This window comes from Drosophila novamexicana, unplaced genomic scaffold, assembly GCF_003285875.2.
Source record: "Drosophila novamexicana strain 15010-1031.04,08,12 unplaced genomic scaffold, DnovRS2.1 tig00000770-arrow-pilon, whole genome shotgun sequence".
Lineage (NCBI taxonomy): Eukaryota > Metazoa > Arthropoda > Insecta > Diptera > Drosophilidae > Drosophila > Drosophila novamexicana.
The window spans coordinates 2,137,872-2,165,767 of record NW_020824821.1 but is presented as its reverse complement, the minus strand read 5'-3'; the positions used below and the strand labels follow the sequence as shown (position 1 = coordinate 2,165,767).

The following is a 27,896-nucleotide window of genomic DNA, read 5'->3' as shown; positions in this document are numbered from 1 at the left end:
ATACATTTATATACCATATATATATATATATATATATATATAAATATTTATATATGTATATTCCGAGTTGTATAGATTATATTGTGTTTACTGTATGTATATTACTTTATTAAATATTTTAAAATTAATAATTACAAAATATATTATCATTATGTATTACATATTTGTGACGGCTGGTGGAGGGGGCGGAGGGGTGTAGGGTGTGGGGCTGTAATTGGGAAGGTTCGGGGTTTTTTTTTTATTCTGCTGCAGCACAACTTAAAAATATCACACACAAATACCACGCAAGAAAAGAAGCCAAACAACTTAAGCGGCAACTGGGCCCAAAAACCGTCTTCTGTTTTTTTAAGTTGAAGTTTTTTCATCTTTCTAAATCTCTGCGCACTGTCAAAACTAGAGTTGGATCTAGCATCTATGGACACTCCTTGTCGCTGATCTTTTGAAAGTCTAAACAATGAATAAATATATGCATATTTAAGATACGAATTGGTGTGTGATTCGTTCTATACTCACTCGCATTCTGTAGGCAATTCTCCGTTTTCATAATGCAAACATTGCGATATGTTTTGGTGGTGCCTTTGTCATCCGCCGCGCATATATATTTACTCTCCTGCGTGTCACACTCCATGGCACACTTCACATTGGGATCGGGCAGGCTGAGGCACTGCACCAGCGTCAGCGCATAGAGCGTCACTATAAAATGCACAAAAAAAAAATATAAAAAAAATGCACAATAGTTAGTCTTTAAGCGGGAAGTGTGCAAAAAAAGAATAGAAAGCTAAACAACATGCCCTGCATAATAATCCGCCCAATGTGATATCACCAATAGCTACCACAACTGAACCTCAGCAAGCCATCGTTCGATCGATCGTACGCCCATCGTTTCTAGACGCCAGAACGTCTGGCATGTCATTGGCCGGCCGGACAGTGCGACCATAATACTGACTATTACCTGGCACAGCCGGGTCTGGACTGCTACGAGTGGCAATACTCATAAGGCATGAACATCTCCCAATTAACACCCAATAGCCAAATGAGCAATCACTTTCGTGCAGTTAAATTAAATTAAGCAAATAGGAAAACAATTTTCCGCAACTCGCAATGTTAAATAAATGACAAAAAAATAAAAATTGTGTGAAATGGATGATTATACTTTTATAAATTAACAACATTTGTTATATAATAAATGTTTATATATCATTAGATAAATAATAGTTATTAAGCAAATATAATGTGAGTTGATTTGATTAAGTATATATGCCAGTTTTTATAAATGTTAACATTTTAATAATTAAATAAAAGCAACATATTCAATTAGTTCACATTTACATGATTAATGCAAAACACTTAAATAAAATTTATGGAAATCAAAATATATTTTGATTTTGAGCCAACATTATTTTGAATTTTATTGAATAAAGTCAAGCTTGTGTAAATTGTAACCAAAAGAAATATACACTGCACAGTTAAAATATAATCACATTTCGTAAGGTAAACAAAAAAATGTTTACAACTTTTCTACTATCACATTCGATTATACTTAAAATATTCTTTCTTTGATTTAAAACAACCTTTTGGAATATTTATGAAATTTATATACTACTGCGAATATTTCAGTATCAATGCGTAAATAGGTCAGTTCTGTTGTTTGTTGATTTGGAAATTTTAAGCTCATTTACATATTTATTGATTGCAAAAAAAATTGTTATTGTTAATAAATATGTGAATCATAACACCAAGCAACAACAATTGTGAAACCGAAAAGAAATAAATATTTCCTATTATACCAAAAATATTAGTTTAATTATTTAAGAGCTCTTCTTGCCTCGTCTTAACTTGTTCCCTGCGTGGACGCTAGAACTTTTCATTCAGGGTATTTGCTGTTGTACTCGTTTGCTAGAAGGATATATTCCGGAAATGTTATGCACTAATGCGAGACATAATCGGGAAGGAATTTTCTGTTCTACTCTCCGTTTGGGAGGAACTATTGCAAAAATGGGAAATTTTTAATAAATAGGAATCTAAGTGCATTTCTGTTTTATATTTCCAGTAGGATTACATGTGTATTTTGAAATTATTTTATGGCAATGTTTGATTAACCGGAAACACGCCTTTCAAGAATTTTCAGAGAAAAAGTACTTGGCAAAGGAAACGTTTAATAAGTAGGAAAGCTTTACAAAACCTAAATGTATATGGTTTCCTGTTGCGCAGTGTAAGCCGCGGACTAATTTATGCACATTTGCAGGTTAAACCGAAACTTTAATTGCGAGTTCTGGGAAATTTTTTAATGAAATTTTTTGCTGAAACAATTAGTATGCGATAAATTTGTGACAATATACCAGGCAATTTGTAAAGAATAAGTATTTCCGCTTAAGTTTTGAATAAGCTAACAAATAAAATAAGTAATTTATATGCAACTACTTACAAGCCAAGAATACTGCAAACAGCTTCATTTTGTTGTAATATATATGTATATATATATATATATATAAATATATATATATATATATATATATATATATATATATATATATTAATTTATTGGGAGGAACTATTGCAAAAATGGGAAATTTTTAATAAATAGGAATCTAAGTGCATTTCTGTTTTATATTTCCAGTAGGATTACATGTGTATTTTGAAATTATTTTATGGCAATGTTTGATTAACCGGAAACACGCCTTTCAAGAATTTTCAGAGAAAAAGTACTTGGCAAAGGAAACGTTTAATAAGTAGGAAAGCTTTACAAAACCTAAATGTATATGGTTTCCTGTTGCGCAGTGTAAGCCGCGGACTAATTTATGCACATTTGCAGGTTAAACCGAAACTTTAATTGCGAGTTCTGGGAAATTTTTTAATGAAATTTTTTGCTGAAACAATTAGTATGCGATAAATTTGTGACAATATACCAGGCAATTTGTAAAGAATAAGTATTTCCGCTTAAGTTTTGAATAAGCTAACAAATAAAATAAGTAATTTATATGCAACTACTTACAAGCCAAGAATACTGCAAACAGCTTCATTTTGTTGTAATATATATGTATATATATATATATATATAAATATATATATATATATATATATATATATATATATATATATTAATTTATTGTATATATGATTTTTGCGTTGTGTCTATAAAGATGGGTTCGCTGTGATCTGACACATCAACTAAAAACTCGGTCGCACAATAATTTATTTATATTTATTGAACTTTACGGGTCAAAATCGTATGTGGTATATAGAAGCAGTAATTAGGCGGCGCTTGATTTTTGTTGATCCAATTTTTACACACGAGTATATTTGTATATTTGTGTATATATGCCGTATACTTTATAAGTATTTATGCTGCGATATATACTCTTGGGATTGTCACTGAACTGCAGACACGTGTATAGCTATATATATGTATATAAAAATATATTTATATATATGTTGATTTTTTGTTGTTGAATACGCGACACAGTCGTTGCTATAAGTATGCGCGCACTGATTCCGTTAACACTGTCGGCGAGGCCGCAACAGCACGCGTCCGAATGCGAACTGAAACTGAACCAAGCGCAAAGATATCCTCCAGCCGGCGGGTGCGAGAGAGTGAGCTCTGACACTGACTCTGACTCTGACTGTTGGAATGACGGCTGAGACTGAAGCTGTATGCTGGATGCGGTGCGGCTGCTGCTCTGCTGCCGCGACTGCTGCTGCGACTGCTGCTAAAGTCTGCCGGCCGCTGTTAGATACAGATAGAGATAAGTATGTGTGTACACACACACACAGTCACACTTGCGCTCACACACACAGACACACACACACGCACACAACAAGGCACGTTCGAATTTTTAGTTTCGAGTTTGGGGTTCAATAATCAATCAAAATCAGTGGACTGCCCAACTGACTGATTGGTTGACTGACTGACTAACTGACTGACTGACTGGCTGACTGACTAACTGTTTGACTGGCTATCTTGGCTTTGGCTTTGGCTTTGGGCTGGCTCGTCGTAGCGCACACGAATGATGTGCGACCACACAGTGTCTGTTAGTTTTATAGAATTTTTTCCATGCTAAAATTGATTTACGCTCGTGTCGTCGTCTTCAGTTTTCTTTTCGTTTGCTTTGTACATTTTGCCTTTATTTTATTTTATTTATTTATTGTTGTTGCTGTTAGTATACGTGTGCGAGTGTGTGTGTGCGTGTGTGTGGCTGGTACAGCCGATCGCTCGCTTGATCGCTTGATCGATAGCTCTGTAGGCGGGTCACGCGTCACGTTCTCCAGCCCCTTGGCCCGTAGCTGGCTCTTTTTATAATTATTTGAATTATTTATGTGTTTTATGCAGTCAGTCGTCACATCTGAAATTTTCAGTTTCTTTTTGATTTATTTGTGTACTTTTTTTTTTTTGCTCAAAATAATGCTCAGCTTTTTCGTTAATTGGTTCACGTTCACGTTTCGCTCAATACTGTTCGCTGGCAATGTTCAAATTTCGTCAGAAACGAAATATTTGAAAATTGTTTTATTTTCATTATTATATATATCTCCTCTTTTTTTTTTTTTTGGGACAGCCACGAGTTCAGTCCACTCGCGGCAGCATCAGCGTCGTCTATGAGTTTCCTTTGATGCTCAAATATGTTGGCAATATTTGTGTATTTGTTTGTGCAGATCGTTATTTATGAAAGCGCGACGCATTTGACTTTTGATTTAGATTCACATTTTTGTGCGTCTGTACAACATTTTTTTTCTTTCTTTTTTGGCTTATCAATTTGCTTATACACTCACAAGTATTTAGACACGATTATCTCATAACTCATTCAAGAGATTCGTTTTATTTTATGTACTATCAAAATACTCTGACTAATCGCACAAGGTTCGCGTTCTATAAACATTGAATAATGTTTGTGGTTTTTCTTGGGATTTTTTTACACGTTTCGTATTTAAAAGTAAACAATAAACATATTTGTTTATATGCATTTTTAGACCAATTAATATTTGATATTATTTGTGGTGCCCAAAAACCGCAGATACCCCAGATAAAGTAGTACAACTTTTCTTCTTCTTTTTTTTTTTGGTTTTTATGCAAGTGCGCCTAAGGCATATCTACTAGAAGGTGATTTTTATTCGAAAAACAAGGTGCTTAGAGTTAAGAAAAAGTGAAATTTAAAAAGAACTACCAAGTTCGTAAAATGTTAATAATTTAAGATTCTAATAAATTTCTTTGACTATATGGAAGAATAAAATTTGATATGCTACTCAAGTCTACTATAACATTACTAAAATACTATTAGATTCTCAATAATTAAATAAATGTTCTCAAAGACTGTGGTTGATCTTAAGTCTGGAGAAGTAGCGCAACGCCCGCCAGTGTCCATTTGCCTGGCTTATCTTTGGTCTTCAGATTAAAGGTCCACACGTAGGTTGGGCCGCGGGTGCGTGTCTTATAAACGGGGCATTCGTACATGTTCCTCAGGTCCTGCTTGTCTTGGGTAATTGCCTGCGTTGTATAAAGAAACGATCAGGAATTAATATTTTGATTTATTCAAACATGCGCCGCTCTTTAGACGCCACAGATCCGTTCCAAATTCACAGTTGATTCATTCATTGAAATTCAGTTTGGGCAATTTGCATTTCAAACTCACTCGAATATTGATCACTGGCATTGGCGGATAAAGTTCTTTGAGACGTGATTCCATAATAATGCCCTGCTGTATATCCCATCTGGCGCCCTCCATATAGATGCCGTGCACACAGCAGCCGTCCCGCGGTGCCGTTCTATAATTATAATCGCCACAAAGATTTGCAACTGATATAATATCAACAAATATACTTGAATTATTCCCTAAGCTGCTGGCAATTAGCGGGGCGTCTAAGGGTGTGTCTGTGTCTGGGTCTCGGGGCTATTGTTTACCTTAAAGTGACGCCAAATCCATAATGCGAGAAACTGGGCGCCACTTAATAGGCAATCGGGTATCAAGAATCAAGAATCAAGAATCGACAAACGACAAATAGACAATTGTTAATTACATGCCATTAATAATTGATATTTATAAACATTTGTTCGTTTGTATGTACTATGTGCTGTTTTAAAATTAGCTCTCATAAAATAGCATTGCTATTATTAGACACAGCTTGAAGCCGTTGGCCGCTCTCCGCTGCGGATGAGCCGCTGTTTACACTATCTTTTGTATGGAAGCATTGACGCAAGTCATGTACATTTACATAGCCAGTTGATATGACGCCTAGAGCTGGGCGCGTGTCGTGTTTTCTTGTGAGTGAAAAAACCTAACACGATGTGTTAGTGTTAAGAAAATCGGATTACAAAACCCTCTTTGTGGCTGATCAGCAGAAATATATGACTCCTACAGGACTTATATAGCACGATATATAACGACCTTAACATCATCGCACACGAATTATTACGACCTAAACATAGCCTAATTACTAAGCACGACTTAACATGACTATGACTAAGCCGAAGCTTACATAATTTATAAACACCTAGGCTACTTAGCAGACGCTAATACAGCTTTAACATGGCCAATCACGACCCAGCGCGAACTAGACACGAACTTGACACGATTTTATCGCTACGTGAAGTATGTTGTTGATAGTACGAGCTCCTCTCTAATGATGATTAGTAGAATATGTGTATGTGTGTGTGTGTGTGTGTGTGTCACCTAATTGGGTTGTCAGTAATGAGCATTTAGCTGCATTACAGCCAGATGTAGCCTTTTTTATTATATATGAAATGCATCAATATGTTCAGGAATGATCTATAGATAATATACATATGCCATATAATACATTTATATGGCAATAATGTTTTTCCCTCTGCCGCATCACAATCGGCAGCCAGACAATGACAGAAAAATCAGTCGCAGGTCTACACAAATTTTTTTCGTGTAGCAGGGGTCAGCGTTAAAGTCAATTAAAATTGCGTTTTAATAAAGTAGTGTGCGCGTTTGTCGACGGCACTTACGTAAATTCCTCCTTCTGCTTCTTGGTCACGTCACACTGTAGGCACATCTTGTCCAGCGGCAGCTCGTTCCGACGCGCCGTGCTCTGCATGATGGCCGTTAGCAGCGATTGGGGATTAAAGAAGCCCGCCAGCCAGACGCAGGCGGGTAGCTGCAACAACGGTCAACAAAAACAAAAAAAAAAAAAAACAAAAAAGACCATAAATATTTGCAAACTGGTTGGTCGGGTTGGCTGCAGCATACCACAAAATCAGTGGACCATGTTTCCAGCTCTCGCAAACGCAGACACAAATCGATGAACCAATTGTTGAGACCCAGAAGCGAGGGATAGGCACGTTGCGTCCATATTGGCGGCACTTGATCCAAAAACAATGAGTTCTCCAGCACCTCCATGTCCGATGTGATGGTCAATTCACCCTTTAGGCCCAGGTCGAGCTCCTTTAAACTGCGCTTCATTTCACTGGTCAAATAATTCATGCGTTCGCATTCCTGAAAAGCCACAATCACGTAGGGCGTTCGTTCCTCCACTTTATTCATGATCTCCACCATATTGAACTCTTCCGGCAGCTTTTCTATGATCTCATCCACAATTTGCTTGACCTTGTCCTCGCGCGTAACTGTCGCACCGCCGCCGGCGCCCGCATCCCTCGGCTGCATTTCGAAGACAGTGCGAAAAATATTCTCCGCTCGTGTGGTTAAAAATCCGACTTCTGCATTCGGATGCAGGCCATATAGATATGGCGACTCGGCTGGCATCATTTCATCCACATAGGTATGATAGCCCAGATAGTCTGTGTTGGGTGGTGCGGGAAACGAAGGCGCCAAGAATAGCTCCCCATCGACCAGGTCCGGTTGCATGTACTCCTCCAAATAGGTTATGCACAGGCGTCTGTCCCAATCATCAGTTATGTGGCCACCGTACATAATCTCACCGAATAGATAACGCAAATCCTCCCAAGGCACCTTGGCATTGGCCTCCAAATAGTTATACAGCACCGAGACGCTGATGTTTAAGTCGCCCACATTGAATGGATAGATCTTATTCCAGCCCTGTGGTCCAAATTTGCGCCGTTCGGCTACCACAGCGTGAAAATAGCAAAGGGAGAAGAGTATGGCCTTAAATTCTGCCTCCTTTCCCGACATCTCGAGGGTTTCCTGCGTGAAATTGTCCAAAGCCTTATGCAGATTGGCCAACATGCCCGTTGGCGGCTCATTGGTGATCTTTATGGATGACTCCAAGATTCCCTAGAAAAGATGAAGGTCTTAAAAAAGTCTAAATTGAATGGGAGCCAAGCATTCACCTGTGGTATTATATGAGCCGATGGCGTGGACGCTGGCTCAGCGCTAAGGAACATGCGATAATCTGGATGTGAGCCATCGGCATAGTGCTCCAACTTCTTCTCCAGCACGGGCAGCCACTTGCGCACCAAGTGTATGTTCTGAAGCACAACCCAATGGCCACTTTTGGCTGCCGTATCCATGGCTGTCTCTGCAATCGATTCCTGGCCCTGACCCAGGGATACATTGTGAAAGTTGCCCAGATCCATGGAGAAGCCCATTTGTTTGCCCAAAGCTTCAACATCTTTTAAGGGATTTACGCCCGGCGAGAGTATAAAGAATATGGGCGTGGAAGGACTAGCCTCCTCGTAGGACTTGGCAAATTCCATGGCGCGACTCTCCACATACTTCGAGCCCAGTTTCTCCTCAATAAAGTCGCTGTAAAGCATATTTCTTTAATTTTAAGTTTTTTTCATTGTTTTTTTAGATACTCACGCTAAGGCATAGGTCATCCGATCGGGTCTTAGAGCTCTGATCATGCAGAGGCGCTGCAGCGCGGTTTTATTCTTCCATTCTTGCGGGAATTTCTCCTTCTCCGGCAGCTCCGATTCGACGAGCTTCTTCCAGCGTTTCGATGATGTCTCAATGTCCCGATCCAGATTGCGAAACTCATCTTTGGACGCTAGACTGCAAATTCCGCCCCACGATTGATTACTCAAAAAATCCACAGGACTTGTCACATGTGGCTTGATCGGGAAACGGAGTAGGAAGTCCAGTTCCGCGGATGAGACCTCCTCGTTCATTAGCAGTATCTATGAGAAAATAAATAAAAACAAGTAAGAGGTTTTAGTCGGGAGCTCCCAATTAGGAGATACCCTGAACCCTCTTCTTCCAACATCAAATGCATATATATATTCTATTTTAGAAGCTATATGTCAAGTTTGGTGACTCTAGCTCTTATTATTTACCGAAATTGCCCAAAAAACAGGATATCGATATCGATTTTTATCGATTGCTTGGAAACGGAGTAAGTTATCGATTATCGGAAACAAACTCGATCTGTGCAGGCACTAGGAGCACCTACGTCTAAAATTTCAAGTCTCTAGCTCTTATAGGTTCTGACAGACAGACGGACATGGCTAGATCGACTCGGCTATTGATGCTGATCAAGAATGTATATCCTTTATGGGGTTGGAGATGCTTTCTTCTGCCTGTTACATACATTTGGATTTTCGATTTTTTTTAATGGGGTCAGGGTATAATAAATGGAAAAATGTAATTTCTTGTATTCCAATTGGATTTAACATACCTGAAAAGTCATTTGCGAGGCAAAGATGAGCTTGTCGCATTCAAAAAGACCACGCGAAGTATACTGAAAGACCGAATACGTAATGCAATCGATCAGATTTGAAACACGCAAATCCAGAGTTTCGCTCGGTTCAGCCTTGGCTATGGCCTTTTGGAACACTACGCTAAAAGCCTGGTCAGAATTGGGAGTATTGGTTTAGGAATTTATCTTTGCACTGATTGAAAAACTCACCTTCAGTGAAAACTGATAGATAGGATTAATCGTGTTCAATTCGTTGAGTATAAAGTATAAAAGACTAGCTCGAGCCGCCGCCGGTCTGTAGTATTCTCTGGCCTTATCGATTTCCTTGGATGTGATTTTCGCTTCAGCTACCTTCTCCTCAATATCCGAGGCGGTGCTTTTGGTTGTCTCCAGATTCTCTACCAATGCAGTATCACCTAAAATATTCTCACCCGCCGATGACAGACGCGAGAGCAGATCATCCTCCAGTTTCTTTAACATTATCTTAAAATCGTTCTGTTGCTTCGTTAGCTCAGCTTTCAGGTCCTCCAAATCGGGGCGTTCAGCCTTCACAACTTCCGCAAGCAGCTGATCCTCCAAGCCATCTCGAGTCACAGTGAAATTAATAAGTGTGGTCTGTGCTTGCATCTCCGGCTTATAGTGCGGATTAGCTAGTTTCGTGTGCAGGATCAAACGGAATGTGGAATTGTACTCGATCTCCTTGTCGCCAATTTTGATAGCTCTGCAGGAAAAATAATGATCTTTACAGCACTGGGATATATAAGGAAACAGCTGATCTACTCACTTGCCCTTCTTGATCAGATTGCGTCCGAGTAGAGAGTCCAAAACGGGATCTAGATTCTCATCAATATTTTCAATCAGCACCGTGATGCCGGTATTAATGGATTTCTCGATAATATCCAAATAGTTGCGTTGACCCAGCCGTATGACCGTCAGCTCCTCGCCATATTTCTGCTTTATCCACTTGACGCCTTGCAGCTGAGGATCTATCATGAGCGGCCAGCGATCCGAGTTTGATAATATTGTAGCATTCTCAATGGACATGCGATCACTGGGCAGGCCTTCATTTGTCCAGACGGCAATGGTCGTGTCATCGGTGAGCAGCGACAGCGGATCGAGATTCTCGGTTATGGGTATAGGCGGATCAATGCTCTTGAGAAAGGGTGTCCACATCTTTTGCATTAGATCAATGCGAAAACCCTTCGTAAAACAGCCCACATAGGAAATGAAGGCCGTAATGAGTAGTATATCGCCGGGCAATGTAATGCCCTGTTTGACGAAGCTGTTCGAGTTAAGATTATTTGATTATTATTTGGCATTGATTGGGAGTAGCTAATGCTACTTACTTATTGACAGCCTCGGCCCAGCGCACATTCTCGCTGGCCAGACCGCCGACCAGGCGATTGGCCAGCGCAATGGTTGCTTGTGTGGCATCCGCTTCTTGTTGACAACGTAATTTGTCCGCAATGGCCTGCTCAAAGTCTGCCGTTAGCTTGGCTAGCTGCTCCTCCAGACTCTATGAAAATTGGAAAACTCAAGCCATCTACATTTTCTTAACAAAAATTCAAGCAACCTACCGCCACTTTGCGCTTTATGCCCGCAAGTTTGTCCTGTGCAGCGGCCAGCTCTGCATTGGCTGCAGCCAGAGCCTTCCGCTTTGGCTCCACATCGCAGTAGACCTCATAGAACTTTATAATGTTAATAACCCAGGCACAGAGACCGGCCGCAGCACCAGATTTGGAGCGTACAAATTCAGGCTCAAATTCGGGATCCTTTAGATAGGGTTGAATGGCTTTAATAATTTCCGGATGTATATTCTCCTTGTCATAGTTAATTAGCGCGTCCAAAAAGGCATCCACCTTGGCCATGGAAATTTTGGCCGCCTTCCAGGAGCGATCTTTGGGCAGTTTACCGCCAGGGGCTAATAGCACCATGACCGCAGCTGTCACATTGGTAACCGCGCCCGGTGGCGAACCAAAGCTCTTCAGTTCCGTCAAGTTGGCCTTGTTGAGCGTATTGAGCGCCTCTTGGGCGGCCGATAGGGCGGGCTCCGCTTTGAGCAAATCCTCCTCGCAATCGCGCTGCTTTTTGCTTACTTCGTCAGCTATTAAAGCAACCTTCATTTCCTCCTCATCGGCGACCGCCTTTTCCGTTTGCACTTTTTCCGTTTCGATGCCGACAATTTCGATCAAAGCATCGGCTGCATCGTTCTTCTCCTTTAGCTCTACCTCCTGCACGGCCAGTTTGACCTTCAGATCCGCCACCTGTACGGCCGTGGAGCGCAGCTTCTCCAGACCATTCTCCAGACGCTCGATCTTGCTCTGTAAATCGTTGTGCTTGTGATTGAGTAGCTTCAGATAGAGATTAATCTGCTCGAGATAGCTCTTGGGTGTGGTATAGTTATAGCGACGTTCGTTCTGTAAATAAACCTTGGACGTCGAATTGACCGACGTGTGTACATAGGCCATGAACTTGGCCACAGAGTCGCGATGATTATCTGGCAGCACTTTGTTTTGCGCCAGAAAATTCATGGCAACCGATATAAGTGCCTCCTGAGGCCATTCGTGGAACCAATTGATGGATGTTGCATTGATGATGGCAGGGAATTTTCTCGACCGAACACGCAATGTTGAGCCCACTGGTGAAAAACACAGAACTATCTTCAATTGTTTGCGCACACGATCGATAAAGAATTTCCAGCAGTTTTCACGTGTATCAACCAGTCCCGCACCTTTGACCTCATTACGCACACCAGCGATTATATTCTCGATTTCGTCATCCGGAAATAGATCTGGAATCTCGCCAGTGGCTAACAAATCGTTGATTAAGACAAGAAAATCCTCGCTAGGTATCTGGGCATCCGTCATTAAGAACATGATGCTAACGTTTTTGAGGCCAGCCTTCAAATACAAACCGGAGAACTCGCTCTGCGTGCGTTTCAAAAGTTGTTAGACTACGAACTTATTTAACTGACTCCAACTGACCTTTAAATCGTTGACCCCATACCCCTTCTTCAGCTGTATCTGCACGACCTCCAAGCTGGATATGAATGCTGCCAAGCGCGCTAGAGATTGTTTCCCACTGCCACCAACACCAACCAATAGAGCGCTGCCACGCGGCGATTCTAATATGCGATTGATTCTGTAAGAAGCGAACAATAAGTTAAAGCATTTACTCTAACCAGAGCAAAAGGGATTGGGTTACCTGCACACATGCATCATCGCATCTTCGAATAGCACCAGATTCATGGCAGCGACCAGATCATTATACGATGACATTGCTTCCTGAAGGAGTTTGTGAAGCTCAGGCCAACCCTTAATGGGCATGTACTTAGGATCACCAATTCCTCCAGCGAAATGACAGTAAATATTCGGCTTGTCGAATATAACAGATTCATCAATTTCTTCGAACGACTTCTTGACAATGTCATGCTGCATTTTGGTAAAGCTATCAATATCCTTATCATCGATCAGCTTATCCGAGTACACACGCTGTGTCTCATGTTGCCACAAGCGTATAAGATCTGTGGAGCTCGTTAGGCAGTCCGTCGAGCTAAATAAGAGACCCTGAAAGAAAAAAATTAAAAATTTAGTAAAAATGAGAAAGAGGGCTATCTTCGACACGCCGAAGATTTAATAGCCTTGCGGACCCAACCTTTTTAAAATGCTCATAACGCATTCAAAGCATATCAAAGACGCACAGGGAAAATAGGTAGGTATAGGTATCTTCAAAAACAAAATTTTTCATACATCTTAATTTTAGACCGACCGATGGAAGCTATATAATATGGGAGTCCGATGTTGTTAGGATTTTGCATATATATGAGGAGCAAAAAAAGAAAAGAGTTGTTAATTTATGAGGGGCATAGTAAAACTAAATAATGCCGAGTTAGGTCAATATATCTTGATAAACAAAAATATAAGAACCTACATTCGACCGATCGTTCCTATGGCAGCTATATGATATAGTAATCCGATGTAAATAAGATTTTGCTTAAATGTAAAGAGCATAGTGATTCCTAAAATGCCGAGTTTGTTAAAGATATCTAGAAAAACAAAAAAGTTTTCCATACACCAACTGTATTTTCGACAGATCGTTTCTACGGCAGCTCCCGACTAGGGGATACCCTGAACCCTCTTTCCAACACCTAATTCAGCTTGCGCCGCGCGCTCTTTTGCTTTAGTAGTAACAAAGAAAATTGAAAACAAACAAGTAAGAGGTTCTAGTCGGGAGCTCCCAACTAGGGGATACCCTGAACCCTCATATTCCAACACCAAATAAATTAGTAAAAAAAGTTCCCTTGGGCTCGAATTTGCAACTGTCCGCATTACTTACTGTCGACTCTACTCAACAGCCACACCAGCAAAAAAAAAAATAATAATACTTTCCCCGGTAGGGCTCGAACTCGCGACAGACCGCACCACTTGCTATGCCTCTACTCAGCAGCCACACCAACAATTAAGTACTTATGATAAAAAAGGAACTAAAATAACATTACAAAAAAAAGATGCAATTACCATGCTATTAGAATGCAAAGCACACGCGCATGAATGTGTGTGTGTACATGTATACAGAAATTCTTAAAGCTGCTGCCCCATTTAATTGCGCAGTTGCATATAACTTTGGTTTTTCTAAACCGATCTTTATGAAATTTTCTACAGTATATCTTATTGTACCATAGAATATTTGTGTATTCTGAAAAAATCAATTGCATTTAAATTGTGGTTTAAATTGGTTGGCAATAAAAGTTGGGTTATTAACTTGATTTATAGCTCTGGGGTGGTAGCGGGGAGGTGGCGATAGGTATGAAATGAAAGATACTTGAAATATCAATAATATTCTAGAAGCAACATATCATGTTTGGTGGCTCTAGCTCTTAGCTCTAACCCAATTTGCTAAAAAAAAACAGGATGTCGATATCGATTTTTATCGATTGCATGGAAACGGAGTAAGTTATCGATTATCGGAAACAAACTCGATCTGCGCGGGAGCTAGGAGCATCTACATATCTATAATTTCAAGTCTCTAGCTCTTATAGGTTCTGAGATCCCTTTAGCTCATACATACGAACGGACGGACGGACAGACAGACGGACATGGCTAGATCGACTCGGCTATTTATGCTGATCAAGAATATATATATTTTTTATGGGGTCGGAGATGCTTCCTTCTGCCTGTTATATACATTTGGATTTTGCACAAATACAATATACCCTTATACCCATTTTTAATGGGTTCAGGGTATAAATATAGTTTCCTCGGCAGAGCTCAAACTCGCGACAGACAACACGACTTGCCACCGCCTCTACCCAACAGCCACAACAATAATTGAGCCTTAATAAGAAATAAAACGAATTAAAATAGTAGCATAGAAAACAATACAATCGCCATTGTAATGCTGTTGATGAATACGAAGCAGACGCGCATGAATGTGTGTGTGTACATGCATACAGATATTCTTCGAATTAGCGCTGGTGCCGCAAGCACGTGTTTCTTAACCGATCTTTATGAAATATTCTACAGTATACCTCATTGTAAAATTGTAGCTTAAATTGGTGGGCATTACAGTTACGTGGTAGTAGCGGGGAGGTGGCAATAGGTATGAAATGAAAGATATTATTCTAGAGTAAACATATCACTTTTGGTGGCTCTAGCTCTTATTAGAAATTCGATATCGGTTTTTATTGATTGCTTGGAAACGGAGTAAGTTATCAATTATCGAAAACAAATTCGATCTGCGCATGGACTACAGCTAAAATTTCCCTAGCTCTTATAGTTTCTAAGCTCCTTGCTTTTATACATACGGACGGACGGACGGCATGGCTAGATTGACTCGGCTGTTGATGCTGATCAACAATATATATACTTTATGGGGCCGGAGATGCTTCCTTCTGCCTGTTACCTACATTTGGATTTTGCACAAATACAATATGCACTTTTTATATTGTATTTGTAATACCAATACTCACTTGAAAAACATTGCTAATATCCCTCAGATTGAAGATATAGTGAGATTTAATGGCCGTGGGTAGAAAGACTTGCAGACACTTGTTATGCAGCGCAATTGTCGCCGCCACAATGTTGGGCGTCATGCGTGTAACGATGGGCATAAACTTTTGCTCGGCATTGGCAAAATGTTGCGATAATATCGCCGAGTACATGTGCGTAATGGAGTCGGCGCCGGGAAAGCTAACGGCCAGCACGCAAAAGTGTCGCTGCAGACGCGGATTGATGGTAAAGCTGCCCGAGGTGGGATTCATGCAGGCCACATACTGGCAATTGTGTATATCCTTGAGGGTCAGCTTATTGCGATCGTACCAATGCCCATAATCCAGATGCTGTCGCATTAGAGTGTGCGGCTGAACTGTTCCATAGCAATCCACCTCGGGCATATTGATGTCGTCAACAAAGTAGATCAAGGTCTTGTTGCCAGGCGGTCCGTAGTTGCGGCCCGCTTTCTTCTCTAGCGGCTTCTCGAGTATCTTTTGCAACATTTCGGACGTGGTATAGAAATTGAACGGTATTGTGGTGACAGCGTAATTCTCAGATAGCGATTGAAGCTTCTCATTGACCAGTACGGTCTTGCCGCAGCCGGCATTGCCCACTAGCATCACCGGGTGCTTCTTATCCATCAGTAGATCCAGAAAATAACGCAACCGTATTGACTCGGAGGTGTGCACGAGCACAGCTTGCAATGGTAAATCTGAATCCAGCTCAAATTTCGTTATCTTCTCGGTCCAGGGCATAAAAGTCTTCGTCTCGCTATCCAAAAAGTAATCGAAAACTGTTCCACCTTTGATTTAGAATGCGATTTATTAGGAGTTTTAGTTTGAATCGAGATCTCAAGAAATTTTGATACTCACCTGCTGGAAACTTAACAGTTTTGAACTCATTTACCCACCATTTGCTGAACTCCACGCGATAGTCAATGGCTTGATCCTGGAACATGGCCGAGCCAAATGCCCAAATGCAGGCAAAAACAAAATACAGCTCGTGCCACTCTTTTGGACAGTCGGCCGGCGTATTCGCCGGGATTAGAAAACAGTTTAGCAGATGGCACAGCATTTGTATGTGAGCCATTTCAGCGACAGGCGTGATCTTTTTAAAGCGCACGCGTATCGTCTCCAATGAGGGCGGTATGTACTTATCGAATAACATGACCAAATTGGACTTTTCGGCTGGAATTTTGCGCGTTTCAACCCAACTGGTCACATAGCTACAAGAGTGAAATTCGTAAACATAGTAGCTGGGATAAATACTCAATCAGTCGGTAATTAATTTATTAATTATTTAGTCGGAGAGCCAGTCAATCAGTTAATTATTCAATTAAACAGTTAGTTCAATCACTAAGTCATTCAGTCAATCAAGCATTTAATCGAAGAGTCGGTAATTAATTTATTAATTATTTTGTAAGGCGTCTAGTCGGACAGTCAGTCGATCAGTCATTCAGTCAGTCAGTCCATCAGTTAATCACTTAATTAAACAGATAATCAGACGTTTAATCAATAAGGCAGTCAGTCAATCACTTAGTCATTCACTTATCAGTCAATCAATCATTCAATCTGCTTGCACGAAGAGTCGGTAATTAATTTATTAATTATTAAGTAACTAATTAAGTCAGTCAGCCAGTCAATCAGTCATTCACTCAGTCAGTCAATCGATTAATTATTCAATTAAATAGTTAGTTCAATCACTTAATCATTCAATCTAAAGTTTGGTAATTAATTTATTAATAATTAAGTATGTCACTTAGTGGGACAGTTTGTCGATCAGTCAGTCAATCAGTAAATCACTCAATTAAACAGTTAGTCAGACAGCCGTTCAATCACTTAGTTATTATTAATACTTATCAGTCAATCAATCATTCAATATGCTTGCACGAAGAATAGGTAATTAATTAAGTCATTTAGTCAGACAGTCAGTCGTTCAATCAATTAACTATTCAGTCAATCACTTAGTCATTCACTCATCAGTCAATCAATCATTCAATCTGCTTGCACGAAGAGTCTCCCACTCATACTCCAAGCTTTTGGCTGTCATTTATCATGAAAACTGAACAATCAGACAATCAGTCAATCAACACAAATTGGTAATAAGATAGAAATTTCGGTACTTACGGATTCCAACCCAAGTCCTGTGGATTTATATACAAGATGCCAGCTCTGGATACGGTCGCCGGTGTCGCTGTTCTCAGATTGGAGATCTCAAAGAGCAAACGCATCGAAGGTGTCAACGCAATGCGCTCGTTGCTGGCCAAAGTCAGGACTTTGTTATCATCCATAACGGTATTTAAGCTCTCGATCCACATGGGATCGATATCACCATCGAGCACAATCCATTTGGGTTGATCAGCCGTTATGTTTGCCTGATCCCGCATTAGAACCGAGAACAGGCCATCCTTCCATTCGCGTGTCGCCGGGTTGATGATGCCGAAAAGTTCATCATTGGTCACCGCTTTCGGATTCAAGTCATTGAATATGGGCTTCCGTTTGATGTTCTGATAGGTGCGCAGCAGCGTCTTCCACACTTGGGTTTTCCCGGTGCCCGCATTGCCAACAATGAATACAGAATGACGTACCTCCAACAGTTCCTCCAGTTGCACTACTTTCAATATGAAATTATCTTCCGGTTGTAGTAGCAAATCGGAGGCAGCTTGTTTTACGGTGCGTTCAAAGTCCTGATCACGTTTGCGCGGCACATCCAAAGCGGGAAACAGATCGCTGATGAGCCCCATGAACACGGGCATATCATCTGTTACGATTTTTGGTATATTAAAATCGCGCAGGGCGCGCATCAGCACCTCCTCCTCCGGCCGGCCAGGATCGCCGCGCTGCAAGCAGAAGTTTCCGTTAAAATGTATGCAAACGTGTTCGGATGCAGTGCACCCACCTTAAGCGAACCGGCCACCACCAGCACCGACTTGATGGCACGCAAGCCCCAATCGTAGTGATCCTGCTTGGAGAGCAGCTCCTTGCAGAGCGTGTATAGAGTGATGAATTTACGCGCGAGGACGCGCGCATCCTGAAATCCCTCGGCGACCAGCATAATCTCGCAGATGAGCTCGAAATCCGGTACGACCATGGCGCAGGGTCGAAACAGTGCTTTCAGATTCTCCGGTAACTCGGTGCGTCCGGCATAGCCGGGATTCATGGTTATAAATATGCCCACCGTGGGTACACAGCTAATAATCTCGCCCATAAAATTGAACTTATCCTTTTTGTCACGTATCGCATCCTGTACGGACTTCACCTGGACCGCGACCACGGAGAGCACCTCCACCGTAATCCTATTGAACTCATCAAAACAGCCCCAGGCGCCAGTTTGGGCCAGACCCTTGTAAATATTGCCACAGGACTGATAGTCCATCTGCTCGGAGCAGTTAAATACATAGACCATGATGCCAATGGCGCGACCCAGATCTTTGGTTGTCTCCGTTTTACCTGTGCCGGCCGGGCCGGCTGGGCCACCGCCCATCACCAGGTGCAAGCTCTGTGTGAGTGTTATGTAGCAACGATCTGTGAGCGGCGTGATGACCAGGCGTGGTGTATTGCCTAAGTATTCGTGACAGTACTGGAACTCAGCATCGCAAATATTGGCAAAGCAATCCTTTTCCGCATCATCGAAACGATGCCGCAACTGCGATTGCCACATAAAAGCCGAGCCTGAATCCAATTTGGCCTGAATCATCTTAGCGACCACATCTCTTGAATGCACATCAATGGTGCATATCGTCATGATTTTCTGACGATCCCCCTTGGTCAGCTCGCCGAGCAGCAGTGTTATGAGTAAACTGAGTTGTGAGATCTGTTTTTTATAATAATCCTTGATCGCATTATCATAGCCCTCCTCCAGGCGGCTAAATGCGATATTCACCTCGGTTGACCACCAGATCTGTGAGCCGCATAGCGATACCTGGGCAGGATAATCGAATAACCATTGTTCACGCTGCTTTTCCTCATAAGCGACAACAGCTTCCGTTATATAATGTCGGAGTGAGGCACGCATTGCCGCTTGTATACGATTCAGCCACACCTCAACCGGGCCCCGAATGCTGGCCAGCTCATTGAACTCCACATATTCGCCATCCTTGGCATACATGCCAGAAGCTGTCTCTATTTCATTGGCCGGATCGCGATTGAACTTGAGGCGTGCAATCGAATCGAATAGTTTGGTCAGATGTTTGGTAACCATATCGGGCTGAATGCCATTGCTTAGGACATCGAGTAAATCGGCCGATGATACAAAATAGAAACGAGGAAAAGCCAAACGTTTTGTTTCCAAATACTCTGCCAGTGCCTTTTCGCATAGCGTTAGCTCCTTTTGCAAATGCTCCAGACGTTCGATCAGGCCAGCTCGATTCGTTGATGCCACCACATTTGATGAGAGCGACATCTCATCCATTAGTATACGAAATTCGGCATCGATATTATCGAAACGCACCGAATCGACCGGCAGCTGTTTGCGTATATCTTCCGAACTCATGAAGATACTCTCAAGATGGGTCCAAGTGCGTTGCACCTCAAACCAAACGGTTATCACTTGATCGGCAATCATTAATTTATTTTGCCAAGTTGAAACTTCATCCAGGAAATGGGCGATGTACTTGGATGTTATTAAATTTTGTAGGCACACCTGATTCTCCTCGAGCGTCTCTATGAGTTCTTCCGATGCCTTAAGGAGTTTACAGCCAGTCCGCGGATGCAGCTCATTATCGAATTCCATGGCCGACCATGTCGAATTCAAATCTCTCAATATCTTCTCCATCGACATTTCCTTCACAGCTTTATCCACAATATTTTTCACCTCCTCCTCGCATTCGTGCAGATTCAATCCCAACAGCTCGGCAAGTGTTGTCTCATGATCCATTATGAATTTCACCTGTGTGAATATATTTAAATATATATCAATACCAATATTCAATAATCGAAATGCTTGTGGCTTTTACTACGTTCGCTACTTGAATTTCTGTACAACATGCAAAGCACTTACGGTCACTTCCTTGGGCAAGGCGGCCAGACTCTGGAATGAAATGGTATTTACAAGAAACTGTACAGTCGAGGCTCAACTATATGGGCCTCTTTAAACTCAAGTTGGGCTTAAAATAAGAGAATTTCAGTTTTTATAAACGGGGTTTTTTTTTTTTTTGCTATACAAACGAGCTGCTTGCAGCTGAGGTGCTGGGGATAAAAAGAATTTTCACAAAAAAATATTTACAATATGCCAAATTGCAAGAGAACTCTGAATAAGATAAAAGAGATATAAACACAAAAATAGACCTTGGTGGAGTTCATCAGCTGATTCCAGTGACGCTCGCGTATCGCTGGATTTTGTAGCTCTCCAACGGCGCGGAGCGAGGTTAACATATTCTTCACCGTCGATTCGAGATTTATAAATGTATCCCAGACGCGCATTTCCTTGTCCAACAAACGAATATCCTTTGCAAATTTTTTGCACTCAATATCCATATTCTCCACATCGACTTTGCGCCAGGGCGTTGTCTTCCAGTCCTCAATGCTCGTTTGCACAATATTCACATAATCCCAGAGTTGCTGTGATCAATTAATATAATTATTAGTCTTGTATTTATTAGAGGAAAGTAAAGTGATATGGTATATAGTCAGGATTTGATAGATAGTTAAAAACTCCACATGTAGCATGCAGTACATAGGATAAGAATTTGGTAAATTGATTATAGAAAACATGCAGAAAAAAAATATCTTAAAAAAACGACTAATTAATCTGTCACTAAATACCTTAAGCATGCGCAGCTCCTTGCGGCATTGTTTGAGCACCTTAAACTCTGGTATATTAACTTCGAAGAGACTGCCCGACTTTTGTATCTCGCCCATTTCCCGCTCACAGAGATACATGTCATCATTGATGCGATCCATTAGCAAATACGGCTTATAGCAGTCGAAGCGAAAGAAATCGTATTGCTTGAACACCTCCCGGAAGAGCTGTATGTGCGCCTCGAAGAGCGTTATCTTATTCCTGATGCTAACCACCTCGGTGGCTTGGAGCGGAGACACCTGCTGTTTGACTGTGGTGGCTATCTTCTTGGTATTGGCCCACTGTTCGGGCAGCTCCTGCAGCAGGACATTCACCTCCTCGGGTATATCCATGTCGTAGTATTTTAGCAGCTGTATAGTCTCCTGCAGCGGTTCAAACATTTCATCCGTATTGGCGGCACGCTCCTTAACTTGCATCAGGTAGGCCATAATGCTAACCAGACCCTTATAATCCTTCTCCTTCACCGTTTGGAGCAGACCTTCATCGGCCTTGCGTATGAAATGACTGAGATCCATGAGACTGGACGTGACCGTGGTCACCAGATGCATCTTGAACATGTTGCCCCACTTGCAGACAGTGTTTAGCAACGCCTGTCGAAAGGGTCGCACGTCCACCTGAAACCAGGAGCTGAATACCTGAAATGCGGGTATGTCTTCGATTTCGCTAAACAGCGATTCGTAGTTATCTATTTGCTCCCGAAAAGCCTCAATTGTAGGCTGACACGGTTCCGGTGGTGGCGGCGCAGCTGGATCGTTCATTTGCAACAGCTCTATTTCATCTGGATCCAACATGCGTCCATATTCTAAAAAGTACTCCATGCACTCCTCCCGATCATCGAGCCAGAGATAGGAATAGCGCTCGAATTGTCGGCAAAAACGCGACGCCTCTTCCATGACCAAATCCACGCCATTGAGTATCTCTCGACGCATATCGATAATGTCCTGATTCTCCTTGATCAACTCCACATAGTTGCGCTTCTCGTTTGGCTTTAGGCGCTTTATAAGAGAGCCCATTTTCATGATATCACGCATGAGTTCGATGAGCATATTATTGAAGCCCATTGGATCATCGGGCTCGAGCGATGGCACAAATTCTAAATTGGGCTCAACCAGCTCCAGACGTGACTCAAAGAGTGGCGCATAGTTATTGTCAGGATCCATATTCTCCGCCAGATAGCCCACGCTAACGCCTACTGTGCGTAGAATGTTCTCGTACACAATGTTATCCACAAAGTCCACATAGCTCAGCCAGACGGCATCGCTTTGCTTTTCTGACATATTAAATTGCAGCATATTATCCTGAAGTAGCTTATGTATCTCCACAGAGGCTGCCTGGATCTCAGCATAACGCTTGGCCGTCCGATCCGGTCGCTCGTCAATGGAGAGTACCGAATCCTTTTTGCAATCGCGACGTTCGAAAAGCGGCTGCTTGGCCCAAACCTCCATAATTTTGCGTATCTGCCGCAGATTCTCCTGGGTGTGATTCACGCGATTGCGCAGGGCAGCGACAGGCTGGCGCAGCTTCTCCAGATAGCTCATGATGTCTTAAAAGAAATTAAATTCGATTAATGTTTCTGATAAAACGCTCGATCGCTCACCCGTTGAATTCCAGACGAGTTGCTCAACACCAATTTCAACCAGATCATCAATCATTTTTATCTCGGGCTCAATCAGTTTGAGTTCCACCGATGAGCTGCCTTCCTGTATGCTGTTGTACCAATCGATGGTCTTCTCCAAATTCAATGTATACGAACGAAAAATATCGCTCTTCTCCGCAAAATCAATGGCTATCTCGGGTATGCCATCAATTTTCATTTGCTGCATGTAGTGCACCTCGCGCAGAATGGAGAAAAGTGTCGAACTAAAGTTGAGAATCAGCGAATTACTCTGCTGATCGCGTGCTATAAGCGACTTCCTAAGATCCTCCTCAATTTGGGCCGCCAGCTGCACGGACCAGTCATCAAAGAATCGGGTCTTACAGGCACCCAACTTGGCCATCAAACACTCATAGCGTTCCGCAATTTCCAACGATTTTTCACTTTTGGTTATGCTGCGAAAGTTAGGAGTTTTTATAAATCTTTATATATCCTGACTGACTGACTGATTGGTGATCAACGAACAGCCCAAACCGTAAGACAGGGTTACGGGAAACAGACTGGCAAGTATGAAAAATCGCGAAAAACATTTGTATGAAACTTTTAAGCGTACCATCCGATCGGCCTTAAACTCAATTTCAAAGATCTTTGTTCAAATTCAAACTTCTCACTTCTCCAAAAATGTATTCCTCTTAGGTGGAAATGGAGGTCAAAGATTTGGTGCTCAAATTCATTTTCACGGATCTATATTAAAAATCATTTGCGTTTTGTCCAATTTGCTCCAAACTTATTTTCAGAACTCTACATAAATAAGAACTTAATAATTACGTGTTTCACCGATTTTGGAAATTCCCCTCGCAACAGTGGTAAATTGGCGAAAAATGTTTGTATGAAACTTTTTTGTTTACCATCCGATCAGTTTCAAAATCATTTTCAAAGCTTTTTGAGAACATCGATTTAATAACATGCGGGCCACGGGCAAAGCCGGGTTATACCCGCTAGTACAATATATACATATGTTTCCCTCTGGAAATGAGCTTTATATTACTTACTCATGCTGCAGCGCCTTGAAGTTTTTCACGGGCGCGGTTATACGCGTCTCCAGCTGATAGCACCAGCGTATAAAGGCTGCCACCGAGGGACAATTGTAGTCAGGATAAAGGGTATCGCCAGCGCGAATTAACTCCATTTGCTTGTCATAAATATTCTCACAGACTGTCATCTCTTCGTCGAGCATGCGCACAATTTCCGCATAGCGTTGGGTGAATTCCTCCTTGATTTTGGGACGATCCAGGACGCTGCCCACTATGCTTATTAGCTGCGACATAAAAGAGCTACAGTTTTTTTCATTTACACATAAAACAATTTAACTAACCTTGAAAATGCTCTCCAAATTATGGCAATCATCGAAAGCCTGGCACAATATGGCAGCCAGCTTCATGTCTAGTTCCAGAATGCGCGTTTGGAACCCCTTAAAGTCCTCATCGAACTCATGATCATCCGGATCGAGTACATCGTAACTTTTCGAAGCAAATGCCGTAAAATATTGATTGAACTCCACGTAGACATCGGTTATTCTAGTGCTCAGCTGACGTCCACGCAGTCCACCGATTTCGACTTTCTCTAATTTCAGGAATTCAATCACAGTAAAGAAGAACCTATAAAAAATCATATTTATAGTACAACTATATAGGATATTTATGTTTTAATTGGTAAACTATATACCACTGAATTGTTGTTAAACGCTCGAGGAAAGCATTAAAGCGCTTGAACACTGAATTTGGATGAAAGGTCCACAAAATCGGTGGCCGCTCTTCGGGTTCCGTAAAGAAGGCTGCCAAACGTTCCTTATAGTAGTCAAAAAGTTCCCGAAAGAACTTTAGTATTTGTATGCAGAGTGTCAGACGCTGCATGGCCTCATCTATATCGCTATGAAATATAGACGAGGGATCCAAATAACGTTTAGCCTGCAATTGAAAAGGGAACATTTTAATCTATATAAACTGTCTGACTGATGGACTGCTTCACTGACTGACTACTTGGAAGACTGGCTGATTGATTGATTGACTGATTATAATCTATATAAACTGTTTGTCTGACTGTCTGACTGATGGACTGCTTGACTGACTAACTACTTGGAAGACTGGCTGATTGATTGATTGACAGATTATAATCTATGTGAACTGTTTGTCTGACTGATGGACTGCTTGACTGACAGACTGTATCGAAGACTGGCTGATTGCTTGATTGACTGAGTTATTGGCTAGCTGACGAAATAATTGGCTGACTATTTGATTGACGAAATGACTGCTTGGGGCCGACAGCCGAAAAAAGAAAAAAGAACATTGATTGATCGACTTATTAATTCTATGCATTTGTACCTGATGTATAATCAAATTGCATATCTCCTGCAATAGTACTGTTATTTTCGCCGACTGACAATAGTAGCGCGAATTGCCCCAAAGCGTGCACACCGTATGCATAAAGGGTATGAGCAGAGGCTTGTACTCTGCAAAATCTATTTCCTCCAGTTGGTGCAGCGGGCGCTTCAATGGGTTCAAATAGAGGGTTATATCCTTTGCCTCGGCAAGTGCTGCGATTGTTCAATAAAAAAAAGGAAAAATTATATGTAGACACTCAACAGCTGGCATGTTTCTGTGCCATTAAATTGCCTGCACTCACCCGTAACCACGTTTTTGAAGAGCGTCTGAAAGCACGGATGATAGGCACTCAACGAATACTCCAGTATTAAGGCCATGGCTCGGATACGCTCATTGCGCAATTGGTCATAGATAAAGGATAGATTCTTGAGGCGATTATTCCAAAATGTAAATTCTGTACAGAAGGCGATAGGAGAAAGACAATACGTGAATAATGCATATTACAACTTGCAAACTACAATTCAATTAATTTAAATGTAGGTAAGGTGCACCAAGAAAAGGCAATTTTAACACAATTAAAGCAAATCTAAGATGGCATAATATAAGTTAGGAACATTATTAAGAAATATTACAACATATTCGTTATTCATTTATATATACAGATATTACAATTTATTTTAAATTAGTAAAAATCGCGTAAAATTTAGGCTGCAAATGATTTTGAGCTGCATTCAACATAAAGTGATGATTCTAACACATAACAAAATCTCCCCCAAAAAAAGGCACCCATTAGAAAATATTATTATTACAAAGGCAAATGTTGCATGTCGCCCCATTCGCAAAACAGATAACAAAAGCAAGTTTTGAAGACATTTTTACCTATATGTCAGGCAGGTTATAAACATGCAACTTTTTGGCCGATGCCGGCACGTTGCTAGGATATATAAAAACAAACGTCAACTGCAAGACTTGAATTTTATCAATAAATATTAAATAAAGCTGTGCCAAAAATAATTCAGATTCAAACATATGCACGTATGACTTGACGCCATACTGAACGGCTCACCCGTGTGCGGTGTGGGATTTTGTCCATTGGCAAAGGCATTCGTTGGACTCTCCTTGATGACCTCGTGTATCTGTGTGGCCCACTTAATGACCACGCCTTCAATAGCACTCTTCAGATACAGGTCGAACTGGCATTGTTGTGTTTCGGTCAGTTCTTTGGCAGCCTTGACTATTTTCTCAACGCCCACGGGCATGGCCAATATGGTTTCGCCACTAACCTGACCCTTGACCTGATGCACAGTGCTCTTCAAACTGTGAACATGCTTCTGTACATCCTGAGCAACCATAATGGGCCAGCTTCTATAGTTGTCCTCATTCGAAAGCAGTGGCACAAGCACCTCCTCGACAAGGGCGGACAGCTGGTCAATTGTACGCGTGGCCAGGTCACCAAAGATGATAAAGTTACCGCAATTCTCACGTGGTATGGGCTTGGCATAGCGCTTGATAAAGTAGACACCTTTGCTCTTCAGCTGCGACAGGGGAAAGGTAGTGGAGGGCACCAGCTGCGCAGCGGGCGTGAGTATGATAATCAGCACGACAGGTATGCTGCGATCCAAAAACTCTTTGATTATGCCCTTATGCTCCTCCACAGTGATGACACGAGTCCATTTCTCTGGCTTCAGCTTAAGCGATTTGATGACAAACGAACCCATCAGTTCCAGACGCGGATCCGGCCCACCGGCTGCAGCGGCTGCCTCGGCGCTGGTGGAGGCCTGCTCCATCGAAGGGCCCGATGGTGTGTTTGTTTGCTGTTGTTAACACAGATATTGTTGTTGCTGTCTGTGGGGATATATGTGTGTTAGTGTTTGAGTGACCTTGTTACCACTAACAACTATATAATCAATATATTTTCTATCAAATCAATATTTCTGGCTTAAATTGTATAATATTTTCTTATATTTGGGCAAAAACTGCAATACAATTTCAATTTTTGCTTATCAAATTTATAGATTATGCAATCCATATTTTCATTTTACAACACTTAAGCATTATTGAAACAGTTATGTAACTTAAACATAAGTAAAACTTGCTATATCTCTGAATTTTCACATCAAAAATAATTTCTAAAATCGTTGTATTACACAAATTAACTTATTTGCAAGCACTTTTCAATTATCTAGGCATTTTTGCTGGTTTTCATAATTATTTCTTAATTTGTCAGTTTTTATTTTTTTTTTCAGCCCTATTTTGCTTCCGCTTTGCGACTGCTCACCTGCGCTTCCGTTAGCTGACTGAAAGGAAGAGTTTGGCAAAAATTTAACAATGTTACGTTAAACTGATCGTGGCAGCACCCGGTTGCTAGGTCGTTGTTTATTTTGCCGCTTGACCTTTGTTGATTTCCCCTCTGCCATAATCCTTGGTTGCTAGCCACGTTGCCAGGCTTCGGGCCAATTGTTGCGCCGCCATTTTAAGCTTTCTTTGCACGCCAAAGTTTTTACGGCTTGGCACGTTGCCTAATAAAGTTGGCCCATGGCAGGAAACTTGGCAATCGATTAGGCG

General features: G+C 41.5%; 2 protein-coding genes across 3 annotated transcripts; both read right to left on the bottom strand.

Moving 5' to 3' along the window:
- Positions 1–139: 139 nt before the first annotated feature.
- LOC115763743 lies at positions 140–2,501 on the bottom strand. Its single transcript, XM_030706447.1, has 3 exons — positions 2,426–2,501; positions 514–693; positions 140–447 (listed from the first exon to the last, which is right to left on the bottom strand). The coding sequence occupies exons 1-3, from the start codon at positions 2,451–2,453 to the stop codon at positions 413–415; spliced, it is 243 nt and encodes an 80-aa protein (XP_030562307.1). The 5' UTR covers positions 2,454–2,501; the 3' UTR covers positions 140–412.
- Positions 2,502–5,100: 2,599 nt separating this feature from the next.
- On the bottom strand, positions 5,101–27,165 carry LOC115763791 (dynein beta chain, ciliary). 2 transcript variants are annotated; one of them, XM_030706520.1, is made up of 27 exons: positions 26,398–27,165; positions 25,633–25,785; positions 25,332–25,543; positions 24,676–24,917; positions 24,326–24,608; positions 24,003–24,268; positions 22,954–23,405; positions 21,320–22,899; positions 20,843–21,115; positions 20,556–20,585; positions 18,456–20,444; positions 17,684–18,396; positions 16,430–16,782; positions 15,536–16,359; positions 12,772–13,133; positions 12,552–12,708; positions 11,145–12,494; positions 10,914–11,083; positions 10,352–10,849; positions 9,778–10,288; positions 9,547–9,717; positions 8,733–9,049; positions 8,261–8,675; positions 7,203–8,204; positions 6,962–7,110; positions 5,622–5,754; positions 5,101–5,476 (listed from the first exon to the last, which is right to left on the bottom strand). In XM_030706520.1, exons 1-27 carry the CDS (start codon positions 27,116–27,118, stop codon positions 5,315–5,317), a joined length of 13,488 nt encoding a protein of 4,495 aa, XP_030562380.1. In that variant the 5' UTR covers positions 27,119–27,165; the 3' UTR covers positions 5,101–5,314. The 2 variants fall into 2 exon arrangements, with proteins under 2 accessions (XP_030562380.1, XP_030562381.1); XM_030706521.1 differs by lacking the exon at positions 20,556–20,585.
- Positions 27,166–27,896: the final 731 nt, after the last annotated feature.